Source organism: Ursus maritimus, unplaced genomic scaffold, assembly GCF_017311325.1.
Source record: "Ursus maritimus isolate PB19 unplaced genomic scaffold, ASM1731132v1 scaffold_30, whole genome shotgun sequence".
NCBI classification, from domain to species: Eukaryota; Metazoa; Chordata; class Mammalia; order Carnivora; family Ursidae; genus Ursus; species Ursus maritimus.
The window spans coordinates 4,771,588-4,797,338 of NW_024425564.1; the positions used below are offsets into that span (position 1 = coordinate 4,771,588).

A 25,751-nucleotide genomic window follows, 5' to 3' on the forward strand; every position below is an offset into this window, starting at 1 on the left:
TTTTTTTTTTTTTTTTTTTTTTTTTTGTGCTGTTTCAGAGACTGCATCACTCGTGGCCGCGCCAGACGCTTGCGTTTGTGGCTGCCCTCGTCATGATTCACAGGCAAGCTCCGACTGCTTCCTTGGGCCTTCTAGTTGTGCCCCACATCGACTTCTAAAACGCGCATTACTTCATTAGAAATCGCTTTCCTTTTATGTCTCTTTTTTCTCACACTTAGGGCATTATATTGGCCCCGCTCCCTCCCCCACCAGCTCCAGACTCCCTCAGACCCTGGCCCTGGAGCCCCCATTTTATATGACATAAATGTAGATACGCATTGTATTATTTTCGAATTCCAGTTAATCAGTCAAGCTGCTCCCGTTCTGACTGGCTCATCGGCAGGTGGGCGGGGCGGCACGGAGCTCATCCCCGTGTGTCCCCAGCGCCTAGCCCGGGGCTCAGCAAATACCTGCCAGATGAACTCTCTCCAGTGGATGAGGTGGGGCCTGAACTCATAGCCAAGAAGGGAGGGAAGGGATGAGGCACTGCAAGTGGAGGGAAGGGCAAGAGAGCGCCACGTGGACGGAGCAGTGAAGTGACAGCAGCCAGTCACACTGTGGGTCTGGGACGGGAGGGGGCAGGCCAGGACCCTGGGTCTGAGTGAGCCTGGAGCCCACAGGCCTTGGCAATCATGAGCTCCCTGGTCTCCCTGCACGCCCACCCCTCCACCCCCCCACCACCCCCAATCCCGAAAAGAGAACAGAAGGAAAGAGAGATGCTGACCCAGGTCGCCCTAGAGCAGAGGTTCGTAAGCTTTTCTGAACTGACTCACCGACGAAAGACATTCTTGGATCACTATTTCACGAAACAACACGGGGGCTTCCATCCCTGGTAAGCAGGGCAGGCTCTGACGGGGCCGAGAACTGTGGTTATAATATCTTTTGGACCAACCCAACCAGAAAACAACTAACACAACCGGATTTTTCAAATCGGTATTATTTTAAGACTTCTGAAAGAACAAAGAACTGACAAAATAGTGAAGAATTACTGGGCCCGAGCAGAGGATCAAAGGGAAGTTAGAGGGGCGTCTGGGTGGCACAGCGGTTAAGCGTCTGCCTTCGGCTCAGGGTGTGATCCCGGCGTTATGGGATCGAGCCCCACATCAGGCTCCTCTGCTGGAAGCCTGCTTCTTCCTCTCCCACTCCCCCTGCTTGTGTTCCCTCTCTCTCTGGCTGTCGCTATCTGTCAAATAAATAAGTAAAATCTTAAAAAAAAAAGGGGGGGGGAGTTAGAGAGCTACAGAAACACCCAGGCTACTTTCACCCTGAGGATATTCACTGATTCCAGAAAACAGGCTTTTTATGTGGATGGCTTCACCAGGTGATGGGGGGGGGGCAGAAATCCAAGGCAGGCCCATGGAAGGTGGGAGTCTAACAGGAGACCCCCCGTTCAATAAGCTGGGACCCCAAAGGGCTACACTCCCAAGTGAAGGCTGAACCCGAGGCAGAACAGCTCCTTCCAGCAACTAGAGCCCTGTTGGAATGCCCTGGATGGTGCAGGAAACCCTGAACCCGAGCCTGGCTTTGGGCACTCTTGGACAGGTGGAGCCCCAGGAGTCTGGTATTAGGATATGCACACCCTCTCTCGAAGAAGGTACCTTCCTCCTGGTCCACAACCACTCATACCAGATTTCTCAAATGCAATAGCCAGTGTACAATCGAAGCTAGCCAGGGCCTTTTTGGGAGCTAGCTGTCGTGAGAGAGAACCAACCCACCAAACAGACGGTACAAATAGACGTGAAGAGACTCCAGGCACAGACAACAGCTGTAGAACGGATACGCCTGCGCCGCTTCAATCCACAAAAGCCTGAGGATCCCCTCAGAGAAGAGGAAACTATAAAGAGTAACATCACAGACTGAAAAAGAACCAAATGGAATCTCTAGAAATAAGAAAGCTTCAAAAACCACATTTAAAAACCCACTGAACGCATTTAACAGGAAGGAAGGAGCTGAAGGAAGAATGAATGAAGAAAGAGCGACCCCTAATATGGTGACGCATCCGAATTCTATTCTCTCCAGGTCTTTAAAGGACGGGGGAGCCACTGAAGGGACTTCGCACAACCACTAATGGGTCAGAGCCTGTGTCTGAGTGAAGCACACTGCTCTACTGCAACCCAGGAGCGGGAAGGAAGCCAGACGGGATCCCTCCAGGCTCCCGACTCTTCTAGCTCTGTCTTGGAAACAGACTCCCTTGAACTTGTCGCATTTGTCTTTTTCTCCCTCACATAGATCCTCTCTTAGAGCCTGGCCCGTAATACTTGTCAGGAAATGCTTGCTGAGGGGCGCCAGGGTGGCTCAGATGGTTAAGCGTCTGCCTTGGCTCAGGTCATGATCCTGGGGTCCTGGGGTCGAGCCCTGCATCGGTCCTGGGGTCGAGTCCCGCATCGGGTTCCCTGCTCAGTGGGGAGCCTGCTTCTCCCTCTCCCTCTACTGTTCCCCCTGTTCCCCCTGCTTGTGCTCTCTCGCTCTCTCTGTCAAATAAATAAATAAAATCTTAAAAAAAAAAAAAAAAAAGGAACTGCTTGCTGAATGAATAAATGACTTCAGTCCTCTAAAATGTTTGTGGCCCATCTCTATGCACACTTCCATGCTTCTACGGTGCTTTTGGCCCAAAGGCAGCCCCATCAGAACCCCAGAAGGGGCTGGAACCTTTCTTCTCACCAAACCCCGGGGCAGGAGGGTGGAAAGGAAGACGTGTGGGAGGGTGGCCAGGAGATTGGGCTCACACAGGAGCAGCAGCAGCAAGTCAGGGTCTGAGGAGCTTGCTAACAGTCAGGACTGTGCGTGTTGGGGGACATGCACTCGTGGCTGAGGGGACACAGGGCCCGTGAGGCTGCAGACAAGAGGATATTCACATAGTAAACAAAGTCTGATGACCTTCCCTGAAACCAAAGATCCTAACACCCCAAAAGCCACTGCCCCTGGGGGAGCTTTACAAAACACGAACTCTGGGGCGCCGGGGTGGCTCAGTCGGCTGAACATCCGACTCTTGGTTTCAGCCCAGGCCATGATCTGAGGGTCGTGAAATCGAGCCCCGCGTCTGGCTCCACACTCAGTGGGGAGTCCGCTTGGGATTCTCTCTCTCCCTCTCCCTCTGCCCCTCTCCCCACTCATGCTCTCTCTCTCTTTAAAATAAATAAATTCATTAAATCTTTAAAGAAAAAAATACAAACTCCCACGTCCCGCACCGATTCAGCAGGCTGGCGCGAGGTGAGGGGATATGCATCTGTAAAGGCACCCCCAACCCCAAATAGTTCTGCCGCCCCAGCAAGGTGAAAAGCACCAGTGCCGAGGACTGGAGGTGAGAACGGAGCACTGGGAATAAAATTCTACGGTCACGGTAACGTCCAAGCTTTGTGTAAATCATGTAAACACCTGCTTCTAATTATTTTCAACATTTACACTCGACCTACTGAACAAAACACGGAAGACTCCATTGTGGTTCCAGAAGAGGAGGCAAGTTCTTTGGTCTTGATGTAAAACTGAAAGTGCGTCTGGCCGCAGAGGGAGGGGGTGTGGGGCGGCGCGGGGGGGCTGGCTGCCGAGAAACCAAGGTGGAACCATGATCCCCGGGTTTATGCAGGTGACAGTGGGAAATCGCGGCAGGCTGCCCTCGGGAGGATGGGGCAGAGGAAGTGGAGGAGTGGCCCGGGGGCACTAAATTCTCCTGGAATAAGCATGGAGAGACCTGGGAGCGAACAGGAGAAACAAGGAAGAGCTCAAAGGGACCGCCTTCTCCTACGACATTGATCTCAGCCGCCCCCAGTCCCTCCACTCGGTCCCTTCATTGGCAACCTCGCCGCCGGTCCGAGCTTCGGAGAGCACACCTGCATTTGTACAAAATGTCAAGCGACAAGGGTCTTCAGGAAAGATGGAGATTAGGAAGAGCGCAAGTGTCCATCAGAGAGGACTGGTTAAATACATTCCAAGGGAGCCGCAAAATGGAATGTTCTGCAGCCATAGGAGAGAGAGGTTAGACATTCTGACACACGCTACGTGTGAGTAAACCTTGAGGCCATGATGTTAAGTGAAAGAAGCCAGTCACAAAAGGACAAATACTGGAGGATTCCACTTGTGTGGGTACTTAGAATAGTCAAATTGATCACGATGGAAAGTAGCACGGTGGTTGGGGAGGGGGCGGCGGCGGTAACTACGTCACAGGCTTAGAGTTTCAGTGTTGTAGGAAGACAACAGTTCTACCGCTGGATGGTGGCGGTGGCCATATATCGGTGACAGTGTGCTTAATGCCACTGAACTGTACACCTAAAAATGGTTAAAGATGGGAAACTATGGGGGCGCCTGGGTGGCTCAGTCGTTAAGCATCTGGCTTCGGCTCAGGGCGTGATCCCGGCGTTCTGGAATCGAGCCCCACATCAGGCTCCTCCACTGGGAGCCTGCTTCTTCCTCTCCCACTCCCCCTGCTTGTGTTCCCTCTCTCGCTGGCTGTCTCTCTCTCCGTAAATAAATAAATAAAATCTTAAAAAAAAAAAAAAAAGATGAGAAACTATGTTAGAGATCTTCACCACAGTTTAAAAATAAATAAATATTTTCTAAATGTTTCAAACCAGCTAAGTTGGAGAAACACTATTTTCACACAGTTGTCCGGGATACGGAACAAAAATGGGTGTCTAAACAAAAAAACAAAAAACACAAAACACAGAGAGTTCAAGATCTCTATACGCTAATATGAAAAGGTCTCCAGTAGGATCCATAGTTAAAATTTATAAAGTAAGAACAACAAAAAACAGAAGAGTGTGTATAGAATGCTACCTCTGTGTAAGAAAAAGGGGGGATCCCTGAATATATGTTTGTATTTGCATAAAGGAACCCTGGGGGCTGCATAAGGAACTCAGGAAAGTGGTCACCTGAAGGGATGATCATAGAGGAGGGGAGTGGGGGGACCAGGCAGGTGGGAGCAGACCCTCTCTACCTGTTTGTACAATTTTTGATGGTTTAATCATATGAATAAATTACTTAGTCTCTTTTTCTATATGGTTGCCCCTGGAAGGGCAGACAGAAGGTACGAGAGGGTGAGGTGGGCCATCACTGCTTTCGCCTTGAACCTGGAATCTGTATTTGCCTTACTTTTATAAAGGGAGGGGAGAACAAAATTTTAAGGGCCAAAAAACATACCAAAAGATGCTCCATCTCACTAGTCCTCAGAGGAATGCAAATTAAAACCACAGTGAGATGCCATTTCACACCCAGCAGGCTGGAAGAAATTTAAGTGAGACAGACCCAGGTGTGGCAAGAACGCGGTGGAAGCAGGGGGGACACGCAACCACAGTCTGTAGGGGTTGAGCACGCACAGCCCCGGGGGAAGCCTCAGAAGAGCTTCTTCGAACCAGGACCCCCCGCCCTCAGAACACACCCCGGAAACTCTTGCCCGGGAGCCCAAAGAGATGTGGATGGGAGCGCTCACCGCAGCCCGGCCGGCAACTGCCAGAATGGAGATGAGTGAACTGTCCATCAACAGGAGAACCGATAAATGGCTTGCAGTTCATTCACCCAGTGGAATATTACATAGCAATTAACCAGATGCACAGAGCCACGGTGTCAACATGCAGAAATCTCAAAAACGGTGCAGAACGAAAAATGTGCCAAAAGATTTTCGTATACGGGGTTATAAACACGGGAAACAATACCCTGTATCATTTGTGAATGAAGCCCTGTGGATTAATAGCAAAAGTATAAAAACAGGCTCCTGAGTGATACACACCAATTTCTGATGAGTATTTGCCTCTGCAGAGGGAGGGAGAGGAAAGGGATGGGGGAGAAGACCCAGAGGGCTTCAGTTACAGGCATAAGAGGCTTTAAAAATGACAACGTCTGGGGGCGCCTGGGTGACTAGGTCGGTTGAGCATCCAACTCTTGGTTTTGGCTCAGGTCAGGATCTCAGGGCAGTGGGGTGTGGGATTGAGCCCCACATCAGGCTCTGTGCTCAGGGCGGAGTCTGCTGGAGATTGTCTCCCTCTTCCTCCCCCTCCCCCTCTGCTCCTCCCCCCCGCCTGCGGTGCGCATGCGAGGGCTCTCTCTCTCTCTCTCTCTCTCTCTCAGTAAGGTAAATAAACAAATCTTTTTTTAAAAAATGACAAGGTCTGAAGTGAACATGGCAAAAAGGATTTGACAGAGCTCTCTTTACTTTAGCGCAGAGTTGAAATATGTCTTAATAATAACAAAAAAAAACCCAATAAACTGGGCTTGGAAGGCAGGACAGGTAGAGCAGAAGCATAGGCTTGGGGGAGCTGGGGGGCACCCTGCCATATGAACACAGGGAGGCCACTTGGTCATCTTCCTCGCTGGCACCACCCCCCATCCCACCAGCCTGGGTGGGTACGTGGCCCCTACGTACATTACTGTAGCTGGGGGTGTGGGCTCTAAGCTTCCCTAAGGTAGACTGGGTGGTGAGAGCGGTCCAAGCCCTTCACTGGGTCTCCCCATGCCCCCGCATGGAAGAGGAGACAGAGAAAGGGCTCACGGGAGGGACATGCCCAGACCCCAGGGCCTGCACAGCAGCACGTGACTCAGAGCAGCCATAACCCCAAGATTCCTACGGCGAGGCAGAGGTCAGGGGTGTTGGGCTGAAATGGGGTACCCCACACACTGGGGCACCAGTAGCCTGGGCTTCCCCAGGCCCTGCAGACTCTAGAAAGAATTCCCAGAACATGTCAGGGCTTGGAATGGCCTCAAAAGATGGCTAGAGCTGAAACCACAAACGAGAAGCCAATCAGGGGCTGATGGAGGCAGGCTGGGGGCTTCACTGGGCTTTGCCAGCTCAGCCTGGGGGCTCCAGGGTCAGCGTGTGAGGACAACCAAGCTGCAGGGGGAGAGAGGGAGAAACCAGAGCTCCCAGCAATGGCCGGGCCCACCCCAGGATGGAAGGACAGTACTTGTGGGGCTCAGGACACGGCCATCTCTGACAATACCTGGCCAACTTCTAACATGCCTGCCATGGCCCCCACGCCCTTGCTGGAACCTCCTTCCAGTGCCAGGGTATTTACAGGAGAGAACCAGGACTCCCGGGTGTGAGGCCAAGCTCTGCTTTTCTCTTCTCTCAGCTTCTGTCTCAAAATGAAGAAGTCATTTGTCCCAAATTCTCTTGTCCCGAATTCTAACACTCCAACTGTCCCCACCAGCCACTGGGCTGCACAGAGACCGGGTCCTGTCCCAGAAGGTCAGCTCTTCTCAGGTCCAAATAGGGCCCCAGGGAGTTCTGAGGGGCCTCTGCCTGCCTCACCAAGACACCACAGGCCAGGACCTGGGGCAGAGAGGGCAGGGAGGAGGCTGAAGGCTGAGTCCCCTCTTCCATCTCTCTGAGCTGGCTGGGTGCAGCAAGGGCATAGCGAGGCCACAGGGACCACAGGGCAACCCCCCCCCCCCGATCTTGGGGAGGGCCCCACTCACAGGCTTCGGGAAAATGGAGAGGAAGAGAAAGAAGAGAGTGGGAAGGAGCAACAGGAGAGGAGGAGGAGAAGTCAAAGGAGTATTTGTTCTGCTAAGTGGCTTTTCTGTTGTCAAAAACTGGCCCCAAACTCTGTCCACTGGAACTCTAGGGCAAATCCTCCTCTGCCACACCCACCTCCCTGTCACCATCTGCCACACCACAAAGCTGACTGCACACACCTTGACACACGCACACCCCTTCCCTTTCCAGCCCCAGCCCGCTCTCTGCCCTGCCTCAGCCTACCCTGGGGACCCTCACCCTTCCTAAGAATGTACCTAAATTCTCCAGCTAGAGTGGAAACCTGTCCCTCCATCAGCGGCTGCAAAGCTCTCCTACTTCGGGCTCCAGGAGAGGCCCAGGCCCCACCTCCACCTTCAGGACCCAGGGGCAGGCATGGTCAGAGCTGGGCCTCCAAGCAGGGGGCCCACACAAGCACCCTGAAACCCCTGAAGCCCGGGCCCAAAGCCTTGGAGGCTGGGTTCAACTGAGGGACTCTGGATGGGTCACATCAATGGGAACAGAGAAGCCAGGCGTGAGGGAGGCAGCAGGGGCAGGAGGAAGCCTGAGGAGGGGCTGACGCCTGCGTTTATTCCTCAGATGTGTACCAGACCCCAACTATGTGGCAGATACCGCAAATAAAACAGCGAACAAAGCAACCAGAACGCCTTCCCGGTGGAGGCAGGGGGGAGGGGATGAGGTGAGAGAGGCAGCGGCCAGATGGTGCAGGGCTGAGGGGTCTCCGGTGGTGAGGGAAGTCCAGGGCCAGAGGCGGTTCCCACGGGCACAAAGCCCCACACAGAGGCCCCTGACAGAAGCAGAAGCAGAAGCAGAACAGCAGGCGTGGGCCCCTCTGCGGGCTGGGAGGGCCCCCCTCCATCTCCTCCACCCTCCCATGGATGGGCAAGGCCCCGGCAGACAGACGGCCAAGGATGCCACAGGATTATCTTAACCCCCGCTTCCCTCCCAGCATCCCTCCCAAGGACAATCCCAGCTAATCTCTCCCCGGAGAGGCAGCCACGTGGGCAGACAAGGTGGCAGGAGCCCGGCGTGTTCCTGCCTGCTCCCACCCTGCCCACCACACCCAGGATCTGTCTGATTGTCTGTCTCGGCCTCGCAGGTAATCACAACAATAACACCTTACCCTGGCTGGGCACGTGACAGCATTTAATTCCCTCAGCGCCCTTGGGCCTGCGGGGCGGGGCTGAGGAGCCCACTGACCACGGAGGACACCCGGCCTCACGAGCGAAGGCCCTTGCCCAAGGTCACTCAGCGGAGCCAGGTCGGGGCTCCCCAAGCTCCCCTAGGGCCGGAGTCATCCACACGGCCCGGGGCTGGGGCACACAGGGGGTTCGGGAGAAGGGACCCGGAGATCATGGGTTCCGATCCCCTCACCATGCAGATGAGGAGACGGAAGCACGCGGAAGAGCTCTCACCCCGCACCTCCTAAAGCTTGAGGAAATTCTCTTTCCCTCCCCTGCTCCCTCAGAAAATGCCCCGTCATGCAGACAAAGAAGGCCTCGTGGCTGGTGGGGAGCTGGGGGGAGAACAGCTCCCAGCCAGAAGTGGGTGTGCCCCTGAGAAGTGGGGTGCAGCCACCAGGAAATGCAAGCAGAGGCCATCTGTGCCAAGATGGCAGTGCAAGCCGAAGGGGATGGGGGCAGCAGGGCAGCGCCTCGTCTAACCCGGCCTGTGGGCGCTGGACGGGGTCGAATGAGTTCTGTCCAGGGCCAGGACCCAGCAGCCTGGGAGGAAGGCTGGGAGTGGGGGCGGGGGTCTTACCTCGGAACTTCTTAGGGGGGTTGTCCAGGTCCCCCGCCGCGGGCTCCACCACACAGCGGTCATCCACCAACCTGGGGGACAAGATAGCCCAGTCAGTGGGAGAGAAGGGACCATCTCCCCGGGCATCCCTCCCTCAGGGCAGGGGATTCAGGGCATCAGAGAGGCCTCCAAAAAACCCCTCTCCATCATTGTCAAACCCCCCCCCCCAACCCATCAAGTCTTTCCCTTTCCTGGCACCACTGTTAAAAGAGATGGGGAAGCCCCAGGGAAAGCACAGAGACACACCTGGCCCACCCCTAGCCCCCGCCCTCTGCCAGATGGAGCTAGAGATGTCCCATGAGGGGGTCTGCCTCCAGTCTGGGCTGCCACACACTGCAGATATAACTCTCACGAAAGCCCTGAGACCCTGCTGCCCAGACCTGAAAGGGCAGTGGGCAATGGAGGAAGGAAAGGGAAGAGGACTAAGACAGAGACGAAGTCAGAGAGACTCAGAGAGGGTGGAAGGGAGAGACAGAGAGAGCAGAACAGAAAAGATAAATAGAAAAATAAGAAGGGTACAAACAGTGGCACAGAGAGACTAGAGATGGACAGATGGGAGAAGCTAATGAAACACCAAACAAGGGGGACCATCCTTTGGTCTCAAAGACAGGACAATGAACCTTGCACTTTCTCAACCTCAGTCAGGCCCCATTCCATACCCTCCTGTTTGGCCTACCCTTAGGGCCCAAAATCCCCCCTCTTAAGCCATAACTGGAATTAATCCTGAATCTCTGGAGGACATCCACCCATCCATCCATCCATCTACCCACCCACTCATCTACCCATCTACCCATCCACCCACCAAACCATCTATCCATCCATCCATCCATCCATCCATCCACCCACCCATCCATCCATCCATCCACCCATCCCTGCATTTAAGTCTTCAATGCCATCCCAGCCTCTAGGATACAGTGATGATGATCCACCATTTCAGAGGCCAAGTCGATCTCAGCACTTCACAGCTGTTCCGTCTGAATTCTCACCAACTTCCCACAGGGGCTAGTCATTAACACCATTTTACAGAGGAGGAAACTGAGTTTGAAGGTGAGATAATTTGCCTGAAGTCACAGAGCTGATTCCAAAACCTCCTTCTCCTCCTCCCCTCCTTGGGTTGACTAACAAGGCCTTTTGTGGTCTGACCTCTACCCACTCCCTAGTTAGCCTCACAACTTCCTGCTCCAACCATGCTAAACCCCCAGTTGATCCCAAGGTCCCCGGAGCTCTCAGTGTGACAGAGGTGCCCACCCCTGCAGTGGCAGTCTGCGATGCCCTTTGTGCCCAGCCCCCCCTGGCTTCCCACCAAGACCCATGCCTAGCAGACCTCATTTATTCTTCTGCCCTCAGCCCCTCTCTCTAGTCTGTGAAGCCTTCCTTGGCCAGTGCCCTCCCTCCCACTGGGCCTCCTTCCCCGGCGCTCCTGCAGCACCCGGTCCTGGCCTGGCCTGCTGCCCTGTCTCTTCCTATTGCCACTAGGTGCCATATCTACACTATGGGTTCTTTGAGGACAGGCCGCTGTTTTTCCCTTCGGCATCACCAGCACTTTACTCAATGTGATCCATAAGAATAATGAAAGCAAGCGGGATTTTGTGTCTAATGTTTTCATATATTGTTATTTAATTTTCTAAATCTATTTTGTTATTATTTCCATTTGGCAGGCAGAGAAGCCTGAGTACAGAGAGGTAAACCATCTGGCCAGGGACACACAGCCAGCAAGCAGAAGGGCTGGGTTTTGAAGCCAGGCCGAGCGGCGTCAGAGCAGATGCTGTGCAGGACCTCACAATGACGGGGAGGGGAGAGGCAGCTTGCTCTCTGAGGAACCCCCTTGGTCTCCTTCCCTTTCCCTGGCCCCCAGCACCAGCTCAGTGCTTGGCCCTCTGCCCTCTCCCATCTGCTCACACACCCTTGGGCATCTCAGCCACACTCATGGGTTCAAAGGACCACTGAGACACTCACCAGTGACTCCCATATCCGCCCCCCCCCCCGCAAACTCCAGATCGTAGCTCGAACACCTCCACCTGGATGTCCATAGACATCTCAGACTCGGCAGGTTCAAAACGGAGCTCCTGGTCCGCCACCTAAATGCACTCCTCTTAAAGTCCTCCCCATCTCAGCTGATGGCAACTCCATTCTTCTCATTGCTTGGGCTGAGAACTTGGACTGATCTTTGGCTCCTCTTCCACTCACCTCTCACACCCCATCTGTGAGGAAACCCTGTGGGCTCTATCTTCACGATATGTGTGGAATCTGACCGCTTCTCATCTCTGCCACCACCAGCTGTCACTGGGATGTGAGTAACTGCCTCCTCATCGATCTCCTGATGTCCCCCTCCTCTCCCTAAGACCTGTTCCCCACACAGCACACACACCTTTACTTTAAAAGGTGAGTCAAGTCAGGGCAGTCCTCTGCTCAGAACCCTCCAGAACTACCCATCTCTGCATAAAAGCCAAGAATTCACAAGAGCTGGAACCCACACGATCCAGCCCTCACCTCTCTGACCTCATCTCCTCCCCTGCCCCTTGCCCACTCCACTCCAGCCCACAGCCCTCCTCCAGGCTCCTGAAACCTTCCAGGACACTTGGAACTGGTTCTTTCGTCTGCCCCTCGACACCCTCCTGGCTCCCTCCCTCACCTCCTTCAGATCTCCACTCAAATGACCCATTCCCCTGAACACCCTCCCTCCCTATCCTTCTTAAAACTTGGAACTGCTCCTTCTCACACTCCTTACCGTCCTCCCTGCCTCACTGTTCCCACAGTACTTCTCACCACCTGGCCTGCTGTATATTTTACAGTTTGTCTATTTTGGTTACAACCCCCCCACCGGGGATGGAAGGGCCATGAGGACAGGGATGTGTCTGTTTGGCTTCCTGCGGTATCCCTGGCACAGAGCACGCACACACACAATACACAGTGAGTGAACGAATTCATTTTACTGGCTTCTACAGAAAGGATATGAGAAGCAAAAGGTAAGGTCCCCGCCTCGGGGAGTTCAAAATCTCATTGGGAAGACAAGTCACACACTCAGAAGAGTTAATGATATAAAGAATATGTATTAGTGCCAGCTGGTGGTACCAACTATGGATTGTGTCCAAATTCAGGGAAGGAACAGGTCAGAGCTTGGCCACTCAGAGAAGGTGTGAAAGAAGAGCCAGGAGCTGTACAGAGCCTTGAATAATTCATAGAATTTCCTGTAAGACATTAGTGATCAGATTAGCTGCTTGTCTCTTAGCAAAGCCCTGAAGGGAGGGGACACCGGGATGGTTGTGTTTTGATGGGGGAAGGGAGGAATCACCGGCCAGGGCCCGGGACCCGGCACTGCTGGGGGTGCTGGACAGCCATAGGGCATCATGGAAGTCAGTGTGGCTGAGGGCAGGCTGGGGTAGCCCCCAACAGCCCCATCTTGTCCGGTGCTCAAGGCCTTGGGGAGGCCACCTCCTCAGAGACTTTGTCTGAGGAAAAACCCATCCTCACCCTGACCCCACCACAGCTCCCCCGGGAACTCCTTGTCTGGGCCACACGTGCAGGAAAAACACACGCAAATTCGGATGCCTGGCGTGCTTTTCCTAATCCCCCTGGCACAAATCTGCCTGGTCATCATGCGGATGTCCATCTGTCCCCTCCCACTCTGGCACAGCTTCTGAAGCCCTGATGTCTCCAACTCAGCCCCTCCCCAGTGCCCCGTGGTGTACAAAGCAGGACATACTTTGGGAGTGTGAGCTGAAACCACATAGGGACAGGGAGGCACATGGCCTCCAGGAGAACTTCAAACAAGGTTGGGAAGGAAAACATCATCCTCATCCTCGACCTGCAGCTGAGAGGGGACAGGAACGTCTGTAGGAGGGACCAGAGCAAAGAAGCAAGCCAGGTGGGAGGAGAAAAGAGGCAGGGGTGTTCCCCGAAGGTATCAGGGAAACAAGGTCAGTAGATGGGCCTTTCAGAGGTTCCTCCTGGCTCTAACATTCCACACCCTCTGTCCTCCAAGTGTGGGCCCCGGACTAGCAGAATCAACATCGCCTAGAAACGCTGGGCTACATTCCGTGCACCCTCCCAGGAACGTCGGAGGGGTGGCACCTTGCCCTACTCATCCTTTTATCTCCCATCTGGTGCTTAGGGCAGCTCCCCACCTAGCCTGTAAGCAAAGAAGCCATCGGCAGGATGTTTAGAGTCCCAAATGTCCCCAGGCGCCCCCGCGAAAGCCTCCCTCCATTCCTCTGTGTGTACTCATTCGTACTGAGACAACCCATGAAGGTGCTACCGACAAGAGGGGCGGGAGGGGTGCCGCGAGAAACCATTAACAGATAAGCAGGGAAGCTCTTATCGGATGGGCTGCACCGAGACCTGAAGCCAAAAGGAGGCCCGAGGGCCGGGATCCAAGACAGGTTAAGTCCTGATGGAGGGGGCGCCTCAGGGGGCAGCCCGGGTGGGGGCAGCGGCCGGGCGGTGGCCGCCGAGCGCAGGACCCCCGAGAGCCCGCGGACCCGGGGTCCACAGTGCGCTCTCAGCCGCCGGGTCCCGCCCCGTTCCGCCCCCGCCCCGCCCCCGCCGCCAGGCCCCGCCCCTGTCCCCGCCGCCCAGCGAAACTCGCCGCCCCACGTGCGGCCGTCTCCCCGCCGCGCCGCCTCGCCCCGGCCTGTCTCGACTGCAGGCACGCGCGGGGGCGGGAGGGTGACGTGCGCCGCGTCCGCGCTTTCCTCCCCTCAGCGACTCGCCGGGGCACGCACGTCCCGGGCCGTACGCCCCCGACTCTCCCTCACGGTGGGGGGGGGGGGGATCTGTGTTTATAAAACTAGCAGGACACGGGTCACAGGTGCCTGGCTTCGGGTGCGCACCTGGCGCCGTAACCAGAGCCGAGCTCTGCCGGGGGAAAGTGGCCGCGTCGCTTCACTCCACCCGGACCTCTCCCACCCTTCGCGAGAGCCTCGGTCTCCTCCCAAGGTCCCAGGAAGGGCCGACGCCCACCCTCTGCCAGCCCCCTGATATCGTCCCACCTCCAGGCGTTTGCACACCAGAATCCCCGTCCGAGTCCTGCCATCTTCAAGGCCGCGCTTAGGCTCCTACAGAGTTCCCTGCCTGACCCCACCACAGAAATCGCCCCTCGTCTAAAAGCGGGTGGCACCCCAGCCAGGACCACAGTAGAAAAACCAACTTTCCAAGGTGCCAAACATGTTTTAATTTATAAGCTGTTTTTACATCCAATACCTAATTCTAGTTTTACTAAGTTCAGTGTGAGGTTCACTGAATAAAATTAAATGCCGCCCCGCCCCCCTCAGCCCACAGAGCTGGTCAGTTGATGGCACATGGACAGGCTAGGTCTCCATCCATTCAACAAAACCTTACAGCGAAGCCATTATGTGCTGGGTGGGGCAGAAAGCTCACAGCCACCATGCTGAGTGCCCTGAGGACAGAAGCCATGTCCTAGACCCCCGCATCTCCCCACTCCAGGGCCAGCCAGAGGGCACTCGGAGCCGTGAGGACAGTCCCTGCTAGGAGTCTTCCATCTGCTGGGAGGCACAAAGCCAGTTTGAGCCTGGACTATGCAGGGCCGAACAGGGCATCAGCAAAGTGGGCAGTGGGATGAGGATAAGTGGGGAGGGGTGTAGCAGGAGGTCTGTGGGCAGGGCTGCCCTGGACCCTTTGAAGAGGAGATGGTTGACAATTCTGCTCTACCAAGTTGTGGAGGAGGGTGCCGTCCCTGAAATGCCCATGGGGTCTGCACCCCAAGACCCTGGTTGGAGGGAAAAGAGGAAGGCAGATGCGTCCAGGGACCTGGGTGGCCCCATTCTGCCCTGGCTGGACTTTGAGATCCAAGTGGGAACGACAGAAAAGGCAGTGGGGCGGGTCAATGCTGTTTGGAAAGATTAGATAAGGAAGAGGAAGAAGGGAGCTTGGGGCAAGTAACTAGCAGAGGAGCCCGAATCAAAGCCTGCACCCACCACCAAATCAGCCACAGGACAGGGAATCATAGACTGGGAGATGCCTGAGGGACACCAGACAGCCCCTCCCCAAGCTAGCTGGGAAACTGAGGCATGGAGGAGAAACCGACCAGCTCAGGTCACACAAGTTAAAGAACAGCCAGTTCCAGACCCCAGATAGCTGACTCCCAGCCCAGGACACGGGCCACCACCCCACAAATCTAGGCCAGACCCAAGGACAGCCACTCCCAATGTGCGCACTGTTAGAACACTGGGATTGGCTGGTTGTGGATGCGGGCGTTGGAGTCCCTTTCTCCAAATACCCAAAGTCACACCCACTCGCTGGGGGTGGGGAGGGATGTTGGGACAGGAACCCTGGTTCACTGGCTGGGATCCCTGGCTCATTAGAGAAAAGAAATTCATTTCTGCATCCCTGCAAACACATCCATTTACTTAACCTCTGCATATCTTTCTGTACCAAAGATCCACCATTTGCCACCAGAGTGACCAGTATATGGAATTTAAAAGAACATGAATCAATAAATATTTGTTGAATGACTTCATGAAGTCTGATGAAGGCTAAGAGATAGACTCTCTGGACCAAGGGGCAGGCAGGTAGGTTTTTCTTCAAAGACCTTATGTCTAAAAAGGACAGTAAGCCACATACTCAGAGAACCCCGAGAATCTCTCCAGTGAGGCACGGAGGTGGCAAAAATGAATGAATTTCTGGCCCAATTGAAATAAAGATCCCTGGCTAACGTGCAAGCCTTCAGGGCGCTGCCTCTGCCCACAGGCCGTGGGCTCTGGCAAGTGCTGGGGTCTCAACAGTGCGGCTGGTTACATGGGAAGATGCACCTGTCAGGCTAAGAAGAGGGACAGGGAGCTAGAGAGACAAGCGGGAAAGCTGGGAAGGGACAGAGAAGGTGCAAGAAGGGACCGTCCAGCTGGCCTCATCCAATGGCCTGCCCAGGCCTTTCTCCTGCTCTCCATAACCCGGAACCAGACTCCGCCGGTCCTGCAAGACAGAGTAACTGAGGCCTCGGGACTCAGCAGAGCAGGCCCTGAGGCCCGGCCCGCCCGGCTCCAGACTGCTGCAGAGCTCTCTGGGAAACAGTGGCAAAAACAGCGCTGACAAATCCAGAAAGTGAGACAGTCTATAGCATAACGAGCCCTGTCTTGTCAGGAACTCAGTATCATGGTGGGAAAGAAAGCGGTGAGGGCCGGAGAATCAAATGTAACATGGGGACCTTGAGAGGACCCCAAATTAAACCAGTGGCCAAAGACAGACTGAGACGGGTGCCTGGGTGGCTCAGTTGGTGAAGCATTTGCCTTCGGCTCAGGTCATGAACCCAGGGTCCTGGGTTCGAGCCCCACGTCGGGCTCCTTGCTCAGCGGGGATCCTGCTTCCCCCTCTCCCTCTGCCTGCCGTTCCCCCTGCTTGTGCTCTCTTTCTCTCTCTGTCAAATAAGTAAATAAAATCTTTAAAAAACAAAAAACAAAGAAAGACTGAGGACAATGGGGCACATCTGAGCGCAGACAGGGCATTGGGTGCTATTAGGAAGTTATTAAAGGGTGTGATGACGGTACTATGGTTACACAGGAACATATCCTTATTCCTTACAGCTGTGTAATGAAGTATTTAGAGGTGAAAACATGCAATTATGTAATTTACCATAAAACACTTCAGCAAAAATATAGATGCATCACAAATGGCAAAATGTGGGCGATTATTAAGTCGAAGTAGTGGGCATACGGGTGTTCTAAACAGTTCTTTCTACTTCTCTTGAACTATACGTATGCCTCAGGCCGGTGGTGAGGGGCCAAAGCGACAGGTAAAGGCAGAGCCCCCCACCGTAAAAACTGAGTGAAGTCTACGTGTTGCCCGCAGCGGCAGCCCTGAGACACAGACTTCAGTCCTCCTTTCATGACCTAGATCACCCCGTCAGCCATTTCTCAGCTCACAGCCTGGAGAGGACAGCACTCCTGCAGGCCGGAGAAGGGGGTGCTAGCTGGCTGGCTGAGGGAAGGGAGGGATTTGCGAACCAAATACACACAGGTGTCTGGCCCAGCACCTGCACCTGCCTGCGCACCCCACCCCCACCCCGCCACGCCCCCGGGGCTGAGATTTTCGTTCTCTGCCTCTTCTGGCCTGGCCCACCTGCCAGCCCAAAAAATACCTACGTTTACACACCGCCACTGGGATCATTTTACTGCCCTGCATTGTCCCTCTTGCCTGTCTCTCCAAGTGTCCCCACCCACACCCTGGGCTCGCTGTGTTGTCAAGGCCTAGATTTATCTCTGCGCCCACTGTCCCTGATGTGAAAGGCCCTGCAGCCCCCTCTCAGCGGGCCCCTGCTATGTGACCCCGGGCAAGTCCTTCAGCCTCGCTACACCAGCAGTCGCCACTGCAGGAAACCGTGACTGCGGGTATGAACTCTGGGTGTCACTGCCAACACGACCAACGTGACACACACAGGGAGGCTCAGAGCTCACACTCAGACGCCTGTGATGAACTCACTGGAGATCTGGGCTCTGCCCTCCTCCCCTCTCCCAGGCCTCCTCCCCTTCTCTCTCACCGCCCCCACTGCCAGGGAGGAGCCCCCCAGTCCGCATGGGGGGGAAGCGTGGACCGCAGGTCTGGGCAAGACTACAGGGCCTCCAGGCACGGGCTCAGGGGCAACAGAAATCCAGACACCCCCCCCTAAACTGAGAGCAGAAGGCTGGTGCGGCCCCACCCGAAAATCCAGCACAGCACCCCACCCCCAACCCAAGCCACTGCCCCACCCACCCCACAGCCCCACTGGGCCAAGTCGGGGAGGGGACGTGGGGTCAGGAATGTAGGGCAGGGCAGAGTGTGTGAAGTGGCTACAGCAAGATTCTTTAGGGCCGGGCGTCGGATGCAGCCCGGGTCCCTGGCGTCCGTCCCACATCCCACGGTGGAAGCCTGGGGCTGCTGGTGTCCTCAGGCCAACACCCACCCAACTCCTCTCCCCGTGTCACCTCCTCGCCATCACAGCCACCACGCCCCACTTCGAGGGCGGAGGCTGGTCTTTCTCCCCACATCCCCCTAGCACAACACTCTCAAACTCAGGACGCGAAGCAGGGTCAGGCCCCTGGGACGCAGGGTCACCTTGGCAGCACGTCCACCACCAGAGAAACCAGCAGAGTGAGAGCCTGCGAGGGAAAGATGGGCCTTCCCTTTGATCTCAGAACTCCACGTCTGGGAAGTTAGCCTGAGAGGATAACTGGACAAGCGTTCGGGCATGTATGGGCTAGGATGTTCTGTGCAGACTGTTTATAATGCAAAAATTTAGAAGCAACCTGAATGCCCAATCCTAGAGTCACCGGAGTAAATTAGGATACATCATACCGTGGGATGCTATGTGGCCGAAACAATGCGTGTGGGCATAGGAAAATACAGCCTAACGTACCCCCCAAATGACCAGATACAAAGCCGTATGTGCAGTCTGACATTGTTTTGTAAATGTTTATTGGTGTAGATAAAAGGCTAAAAAAACCAAAGGCTAGAAGATCCACATACAGCACGTTCGTATAAGTCACAGCGGTATCGCACGTAATTTTTTATTTGAGTTTTTCCAGTTTCCTCCATGGGACATACATTATTTTTGAACAACAACAAAAAATATGTATTTTTTTTAAGTGCGTGTTTTTTGTTTTTGTGTTTTAAGTAGGCTCCATGCCCAGCATGGAGCCCAACACGGGGCTTGAACTCACGACCCTGAGATCAAGACCTGAGCCGAGCTGAAGAGTCAGATGCTCAACCAACTGAGCCACCCAGGTGCCCCCAAAAATATATATTTTCAAAAAACGAGTTGTGTGAATCAGCCTAGCTGAGGCCAAGACCCTGCCTTGGGGCACGGGACAGGGGAAGTTTCAGCATCTCCAGGGAAATCACAATTAAATGAAAGCCAAGGGCAGGTCTGAAATCTGCCCCAGAAATGCAGGCTGCATGGGAGGGACAGTGCCCTCCCCCCTGGAATTATATGCGTCTCAAAGACTTAAGGCTCAAAGGGCTTTTACAGACCACCTCCCCCAGCTCCCCCGTGTACAGCCCAGAATGAGTTGGAACTCTATCTTGGTTACTACAGATTCCCCAGTGACTAGAACAGTGCCTGGCACAAAGTAGGTGCTCGATTCATGTTTGCTGAATGACTTACTGAAGTCTGATGATGGCCAAGAGATGAGCTCTCTGGACCAAGGGGCAGGTGGTTCCAACAGGTAGGCCTCCTCATAGCCTGTCAGCTGAGGAGGGCCCTTAGATCAGGGGTTCCTCCCCCCCAGCTAAAATCACTGGGGAGCTTTTAAAAAACCCAACCCTCAGACTCCAGCCCTAGAAATAGTGATACAGTTGGTCAGACCTGGGACTCAGAGGCTGAAATTTTTTTAAAGATCCCAGGGGGATTGTCAGGTGCAAACAGAGCACTTCTAGAGGACATCCGGCATGACAGAAACACAGTCGGAGAGGGCAGGGCCTTGCCAAAATCACCCATCGAGTTAGTGACAAAGCAGGAGAGAGCCGTGCCCCTGAGGCTACTGACCCAAGGGTCCTGACCCTGGGGACCTGAGGCTTCCTCCACATTTACTTCCGTGTATCTTGGGTGCTGACCTCCAGTGCCCTGGGGAAGTGAGTCAAGCTGGAAGGTGGATGGGGAACCCCAAAGGGGGCCCCTTCTGACCCTACGCCCCGTGATCACCCAGCCCTGGGTATTACAGGCCCAGAGGCCCTGAGAGCCCCCACATGGTGTTCCAAGGCACTCTGACAAATGTTGGGAGCTCAGTCTCAAGACCCAGGTCACCTACACTCCCCAACTTATATCCTGTGGGCTGGGTCCACCCCTCTGGCCACTCAGAGAGAGTGGCCTTGAAGAGAGATCTTCACGGAACTAGATATCAGACTCTGAGGGGCCCAGCCTGCACACTCAGGGCCAGGTCCCCACAGCCACTGGCCAGGAGCCACATTAAATCCTCCACCTTTCCCCGGCCCTGACCAGTCGCCCCAGCCCTGGCCTCTGCTGCCTTCCATCCAGGGTGAGGTGTGAGGCAGTGGCCCTGGCCACACTCTCCTGCCAAGAACAGGCGTGGGCCTGCTTTCCCGTCCCTGCTGAGGTCTCGACCTGCTCCAGGATCTACTGCCCAGACCCCTCCCACCCTCCCAACCCAGAGTTAATGTACAATCTTCCCCGGGAGCTCTAATTATTCAGGAAGCTCTAATTGGCCTCCTCCACTTTGCCCCGTAGAGTCTGGCCAGAATCTAAAGGCTTCCCCAGACTCCCTGCTCCACCAATGCCCCCCTTTCCCATCTCCCAGCTGGCCAGCCCTCTGCCCACCAAGGCCGCCCCTGTTTTCAACAAATTCATTTCATCCAGTCCTTACTGGGTACCTCTTGGACATCAAGCATTGGGCTAGCCTGGGAACTCAGTCAAATCAGCCTCTAGGGTTCACAGGCATGGGCACCAGGAGCCAGGGTGAAGGCCAAAAGGGACCAGAGTTAAGGAGAAAGGCAGAAAGATTCTGGCAAGGGGGCGCCTGGGTGGCTCCGTCGGTTAACTGTCTGTCTTTGGCTCAGGTCATAATTCCAGGGTCCTGGAATCGAGTCCTGCATCAGGCTTCCCGCTTGGCAGGGAGTCTGCTTCTCCCTCTCCCTCCACCCCTCTCCCTGCTTGAGCTCTCTCTCTCTCTCAAATAAATAAAATCTAAAAGAAAGAAAGAAAGAAAGAAAGAAAGAAAGAAAGAAAGAAAGAAAGAAAGAAAGAAAAGAGAAAGAAAGAGAAAGGAAGGAAGAAAGAAAGGAAGAAAGAGAAAGAAAGATGCTGGTGAGGATGGGGCAGAGAGAATTTGACTTAGAGCAGAACAGCTTACACTTTAAGGCACCAAATCCCACAGGGACGAGCATCCAGATTCTGAGGGGCAGGCAGAGGTCTGAGGTCCTGTATTTCTAGCAAGCTTCTAGGCGATGCTGATGCTGCTGGACTGCGGACCACCCTTTGAGTGGCAAGGACTTAGCAATGCTCAGAAATCATTCTCTCATTGACTCTAAGTTCCAAGAAGGTGGGACACACTGCTCCGTCCGTCGCCACCGAGTCCCCAGTGCCCCGTACACGGGCTGTGGACACGCTGAGCGGATGCATGGTGTAATTAATCAGTTAATCCTGGCAAATTGCCCAGCATTAGATGGCCCTACAGAGAAACCTCCAGCTAATCGTGAAACAGCACAATCCCAGAGAGGAATCTGGGCAAAGCCGGGCAAAGCACAGAGGAAGAAGGGTTAATTCTGCCAGGTTGTGAGAGGAGGAGCTGGATCTCTCAAAAGAGGTCACTTTGCACTAGGTCTTAGAGGGTGGGTCAGATTTACCCAGGTGGAGGCTGGCTGAAGGGCGGGGGCAACACAGGAGCAAAGGTAAGGAGACCGAAAGAGTGGGGTAGGTTCCGGGAATCAGAGTAGTGCCATGCACCTAGCGCTTCAGAGGCTGTGAAAGGGGAGGTGGGGGGAAAAAAATAGAAAAGTTAGAAAAAAAAATTAAGTTAGGGTGCTATGAAGGCCAAGCCGGGAGGCGGGCATCCATTGCTGGAAAGTTGGGAGCTGTTGGAGGTGTTTGCACAGGGAAGAGGCACCCCGGAAAGAAGCCCTATTGGAGGTCACCAGGTCCTGCCCCAGGGTCAAAATGGACTGGAAGACGCAGCTTCCGGGGGCAGGAAGGACCAAGGCAGGAGGAAGCTATGTTGGCAGGCGACAGACTCTTGTACGGGGATGAGGCCTGTGTGAAGGGCAGAAGAGGATGCTTCTCCCGATGCTGACAGATCTCACAGGTACTTAAAAACCACCCACTCTGTGCTCAGCCCTGACGCAGGCACTAAGCAACAGAGAAGTCTATCATTTCGCAAAAGCCCCAGTGCTGTTCAGACACTAGGAGGGGGGCTTCCACCATCTGCCCCCATTTCCCCCACAGCCCCCACACTCTCTCCTGCTTCCCTCAGCATTGCCAGAGGAGTTCACTGTGTGCCTCTGATGTGCAGGCTAGCCCCGAGCACAGCCCTGGCCAGAGGAGCGGCCGGGGACCCCCACCACCCCGGTCAGTGCTCTGTGGGAGGCTGGCACAGATGCTGGCCCAGATGTGGTTCCACCCCCATCCTCTGGGGCAATGAGCAAGATCGGTCAAATCTGGTGGCTGGGGAGTCCACATCTGAACGGGGAGGGAATCACGAAGAGACAGTCACGAAGGATGCTGAGATAAGGAGAGCAGGTATGCTGGAGTTCCCAGTGAGAATCCCCTGCTGGCAGAGCCAGCCCACCAACCCCCACAGGCCTGTTGGATTCGCTTTCCAACAGGATTAGAGCCAAACTCCCAACAACCCTGGGAGACACGGAGGGAGCCAGGTGACTCCCACTTCCCAGGCTCAGGGTGAGGCCAGGCCAGGTCCAGAGTCAGACCTGGATTGAGGGTTCCAGGGCTGTCCTCCAAAGCCCCCAGACAGGAGGCACCTTGTGGCTGGCTGGTATCCTGATGAGGAGGGGGTGTGGTGGGGAGGATGAGACAACTTAAGTCCCCAGACTGAAAATGCGACAAAGGCAGCAGGCCCTGCCCTGGAGCCTGGCTGGAGAGGTGGAGAAACCACTCTACCCCAACCCCCAGCGACTCACCCAACTGCTGCTTTGAAGATAAACCTCTTCGCTCTGCCTAATTCCTTTCCTGCCCTACGCCTGCTTTAGGCCCAGCCCTCTCCGGGGACTTGAATAGATTTCCTGCTATCCAGACCCTGGGGGGTGACGGCCAGAATTAATTAATGTTTGTAAAGTGCTCGGGAGATCCTGGGACCGGGGACCGAGGGGCGCCAGATGAGCCGCGCAGGAAATTGACAGGGAGAGGCGGGGAGAGGGGCAGCCGGCCGGGACCTGGGACTCCTGGAAGGGGAGGGCTAGAGAAGGCACTCCTACTGAAGGGGGCAGGGCAGGAGAGAACTAGAAGGAAAAGGTAAGACCCTTCAAAGGTGCGACTGGACCAGACCGTAACTAGAGGACTCCGGGCTCCGGGCTGAGCCTGCCTTCCCCTACAGCTCCGCCCCACCCCCAGAGCCAGTCACGTCCAGGCCCGGATGCCTTCCCCCAACCCAGGCCCCAGCCACCCACCTGCCCCGCCCCGGGACCACCTGCAGAGGAAGTCTCGGCCTCTCCTCCGGGTCGGAAGAAAGGCAAGCGCGCGAGGGTGGAGGCTTCGCGGACGGGGCACCTCCCACCAACTCCCGCAGGGTCCCCGACTTCTACCTGGGCAAACATTTAACTTCCTTTCTCTAAAAGAAGGAGGCGAACCGCTACCTCGCTCTTTGAAGCTGGGGACTTCCAGGTTCTCTGTCCGGGGGCGGCGGCAGGACGCCCGCAAGTGGCACCAGGGCTCACGGCGCCCCCTCCCTGCCCGCGCCCCCCTCGAACTCGGCTCACTCACCCCAAAGTGCTGATGAAGCCATTGACAGAGCCCTCGGCGTACAGGGAGACGATGTCCCCGATGTGGAGAAAGCTGGACATCTCGCTCATGGCTGCGGCCCGCCGGGGACCCGGGGCGGTGGGGGCGCCAAGGGGCGCGCGGCCAGGCTCGGTGCAGAGGACGGAGATGACCGCGGAGGCCGGAGGGGCGCGCCCCCACCCGCGAGCAGGGCGTTCGGCGCGGCCGGGACGGGCTAGCGGCCACCCGAGCGGAAGGCGGCGCGGCGCGGCCCGGGAGCCGCTAGTGGCGTCCGGGTGAGGAGGTGCCCGCGTCTCGGCGCGCCCGCCGCCCGCCCGCCCGGCCCGGCCCGCGCGTACCTGCAGCGTAGAAGGAGCAGGAAGTCTGGGGCCGCCACACACACATGCAAATCCCGCCCGGGAGGCGGGGAAGCCACACCCCGGCCCCCCCGCACCCCGCCGCCTCCGGCCCGCCGGCACCCATGTGCGCCTGCCCGCCTCCCCGCGCCGTGCGCCCCTCGCGCGTCCGGGGCCAGGCCTCCCGGGCGCCAACGAGCCGCCTGCCCCGCGCGACTGCGAGGAGTCCTGGGGCTCCAGCGGGTCGCCCGCTTCGGAGTTACAGCTCCAGCGAGTTCCCAAACAGACTCGCGGAACCGCCATCCCTGGGAGGCCCAGCCGTAGTGGGGGCTCTCTGCCCTCGGGATTCCCCGGGCTATCTACTCCCCTGCCCTCGGGTCGGTGAGAGCCAGTGCGGGCGCGCGCGGAAGGGGGTCCAGCGCCCCCGCAGGCGCTACCTTGAGCCGCGCGCGGAGGACCCGGGAGCGTCCCAGCTGAGAGCCGTCTCGCACGCAGAGACGCGCTCATTCCTTCGCAGCGCAAATCGGGATTCATTTTTCTCAACGTGAAAAGCCCTTTCATTGCACAATAGAAAGCGCTTGGGCTTGGAGGGGAAATGAAGCAATGGGGTGGGTTTTGTTTTTTTCTCTCCGCATTCCTGTGTACAAAGAGATCCAACTTCCGAATCAGTTCAGCCGCTCCCTCTCCAGGAGTTGGCTCCAAAACTCTTGGCTCCTTCTATCTTTCTTTTTAAGGGGGGTGGGGAGGTGGCGAAAGAGAAAGCTACCTTGGCTAGTTAATAGCGCACCGAGTGCCAACAATGACAAGGCCGGTGCTGGCCCTCTGGGAGTGACCCGCTGCGGTGTCGCCGCCGAGCTCTGGAGCACGAAGTCCTGCCCTCAAACCCACGTCCCCTGCTCGCCTACTTTCTATTCTGTTCCCCGGGTGCTTGGGTGTTTGCTCCTTAGTCCTTTTATCTTAACTCCTGGGACAGAGTGCCCACGGCCACCCCCACTGGATCACATTTACTCTCTTCTGAAACCCCCACCCGGACTTCCTGGGAAGGGGGTGGGGGTGGGGGGGTTGTCCCCGGGAGAAAGGGAGGAGGGGACTGGATTGAAGCAGGAAGAAGAGAGACCCAGGGAGGGGTGGAGGCAGCTAGAGCAAGGAGACAGCTGCTGACCCAAGTGAATGAAGAGAGGAGTCCTGGGTGTATAGCTTTTTCACAGAGACCCCTAGAAGGTGGGAGGGGGGCCACCTCCAGGTTTGCTGAGCTCCGTGTTTTACAGTTTCTTACCAGGACCCACAGTAATAAATACATTTTACATCACAGCAGTCCACATGGTCATCTATATATAATTGAAACAATAGTTTCACAAAACAATACTTACCCTTATGACCTGCGATGCACTCTGATATTTTCTGTTCTATTTCTGTATTTTGTTTGGTTTTTCAATACTGGTTGTGACCCATTTAATTGTTTTTTTAAATGTACCAAACATTTAACTGCAGTTTGAAAAACCTCATTCTGATTTCTCTGCCAAAAAGAAATGACAAAAGCCCAGAGAAAGCGCGCACCAAACTTCAAGGTCACACTGTATATTATTCGTGGCAGCTGGAGCCAGAAGCCCAGCCGCTGACTGGCAGCCCAGTACTCTCTCCAGTACTCCCACACTGCCCTGGAGCTGGCGCTGTCCATCCCTGGAGCCCTGTGGAAACAGCTACTCTTGCTCCCAGAAGTCAGGTC

At 55.7% G+C, this 25,751-nt stretch overlaps 1 protein-coding gene across 1 annotated transcript in view; it reads right to left on the reverse strand.

Annotated features, from left to right (window-relative positions):
- Positions 1-25,751, reverse strand: part of ITPR3 (inositol 1,4,5-trisphosphate receptor type 3) — an 81,539-nt gene that overhangs the window by 44,901 nt on the left and 10,887 nt on the right. The window contains exons 3-4 of the mRNA XM_040644612.1: positions 23,673-24,028; positions 9,263-9,333 (exon numbers count right to left, since the gene is read on the reverse strand). Of these exons, the coding sequence (XP_040500546.1) occupies positions 9,263-9,333; positions 23,673-24,028 (427 nt within the window). The remainder of the gene's footprint in view (positions 1-9,262; positions 9,334-23,672; positions 24,029-25,751) is intronic.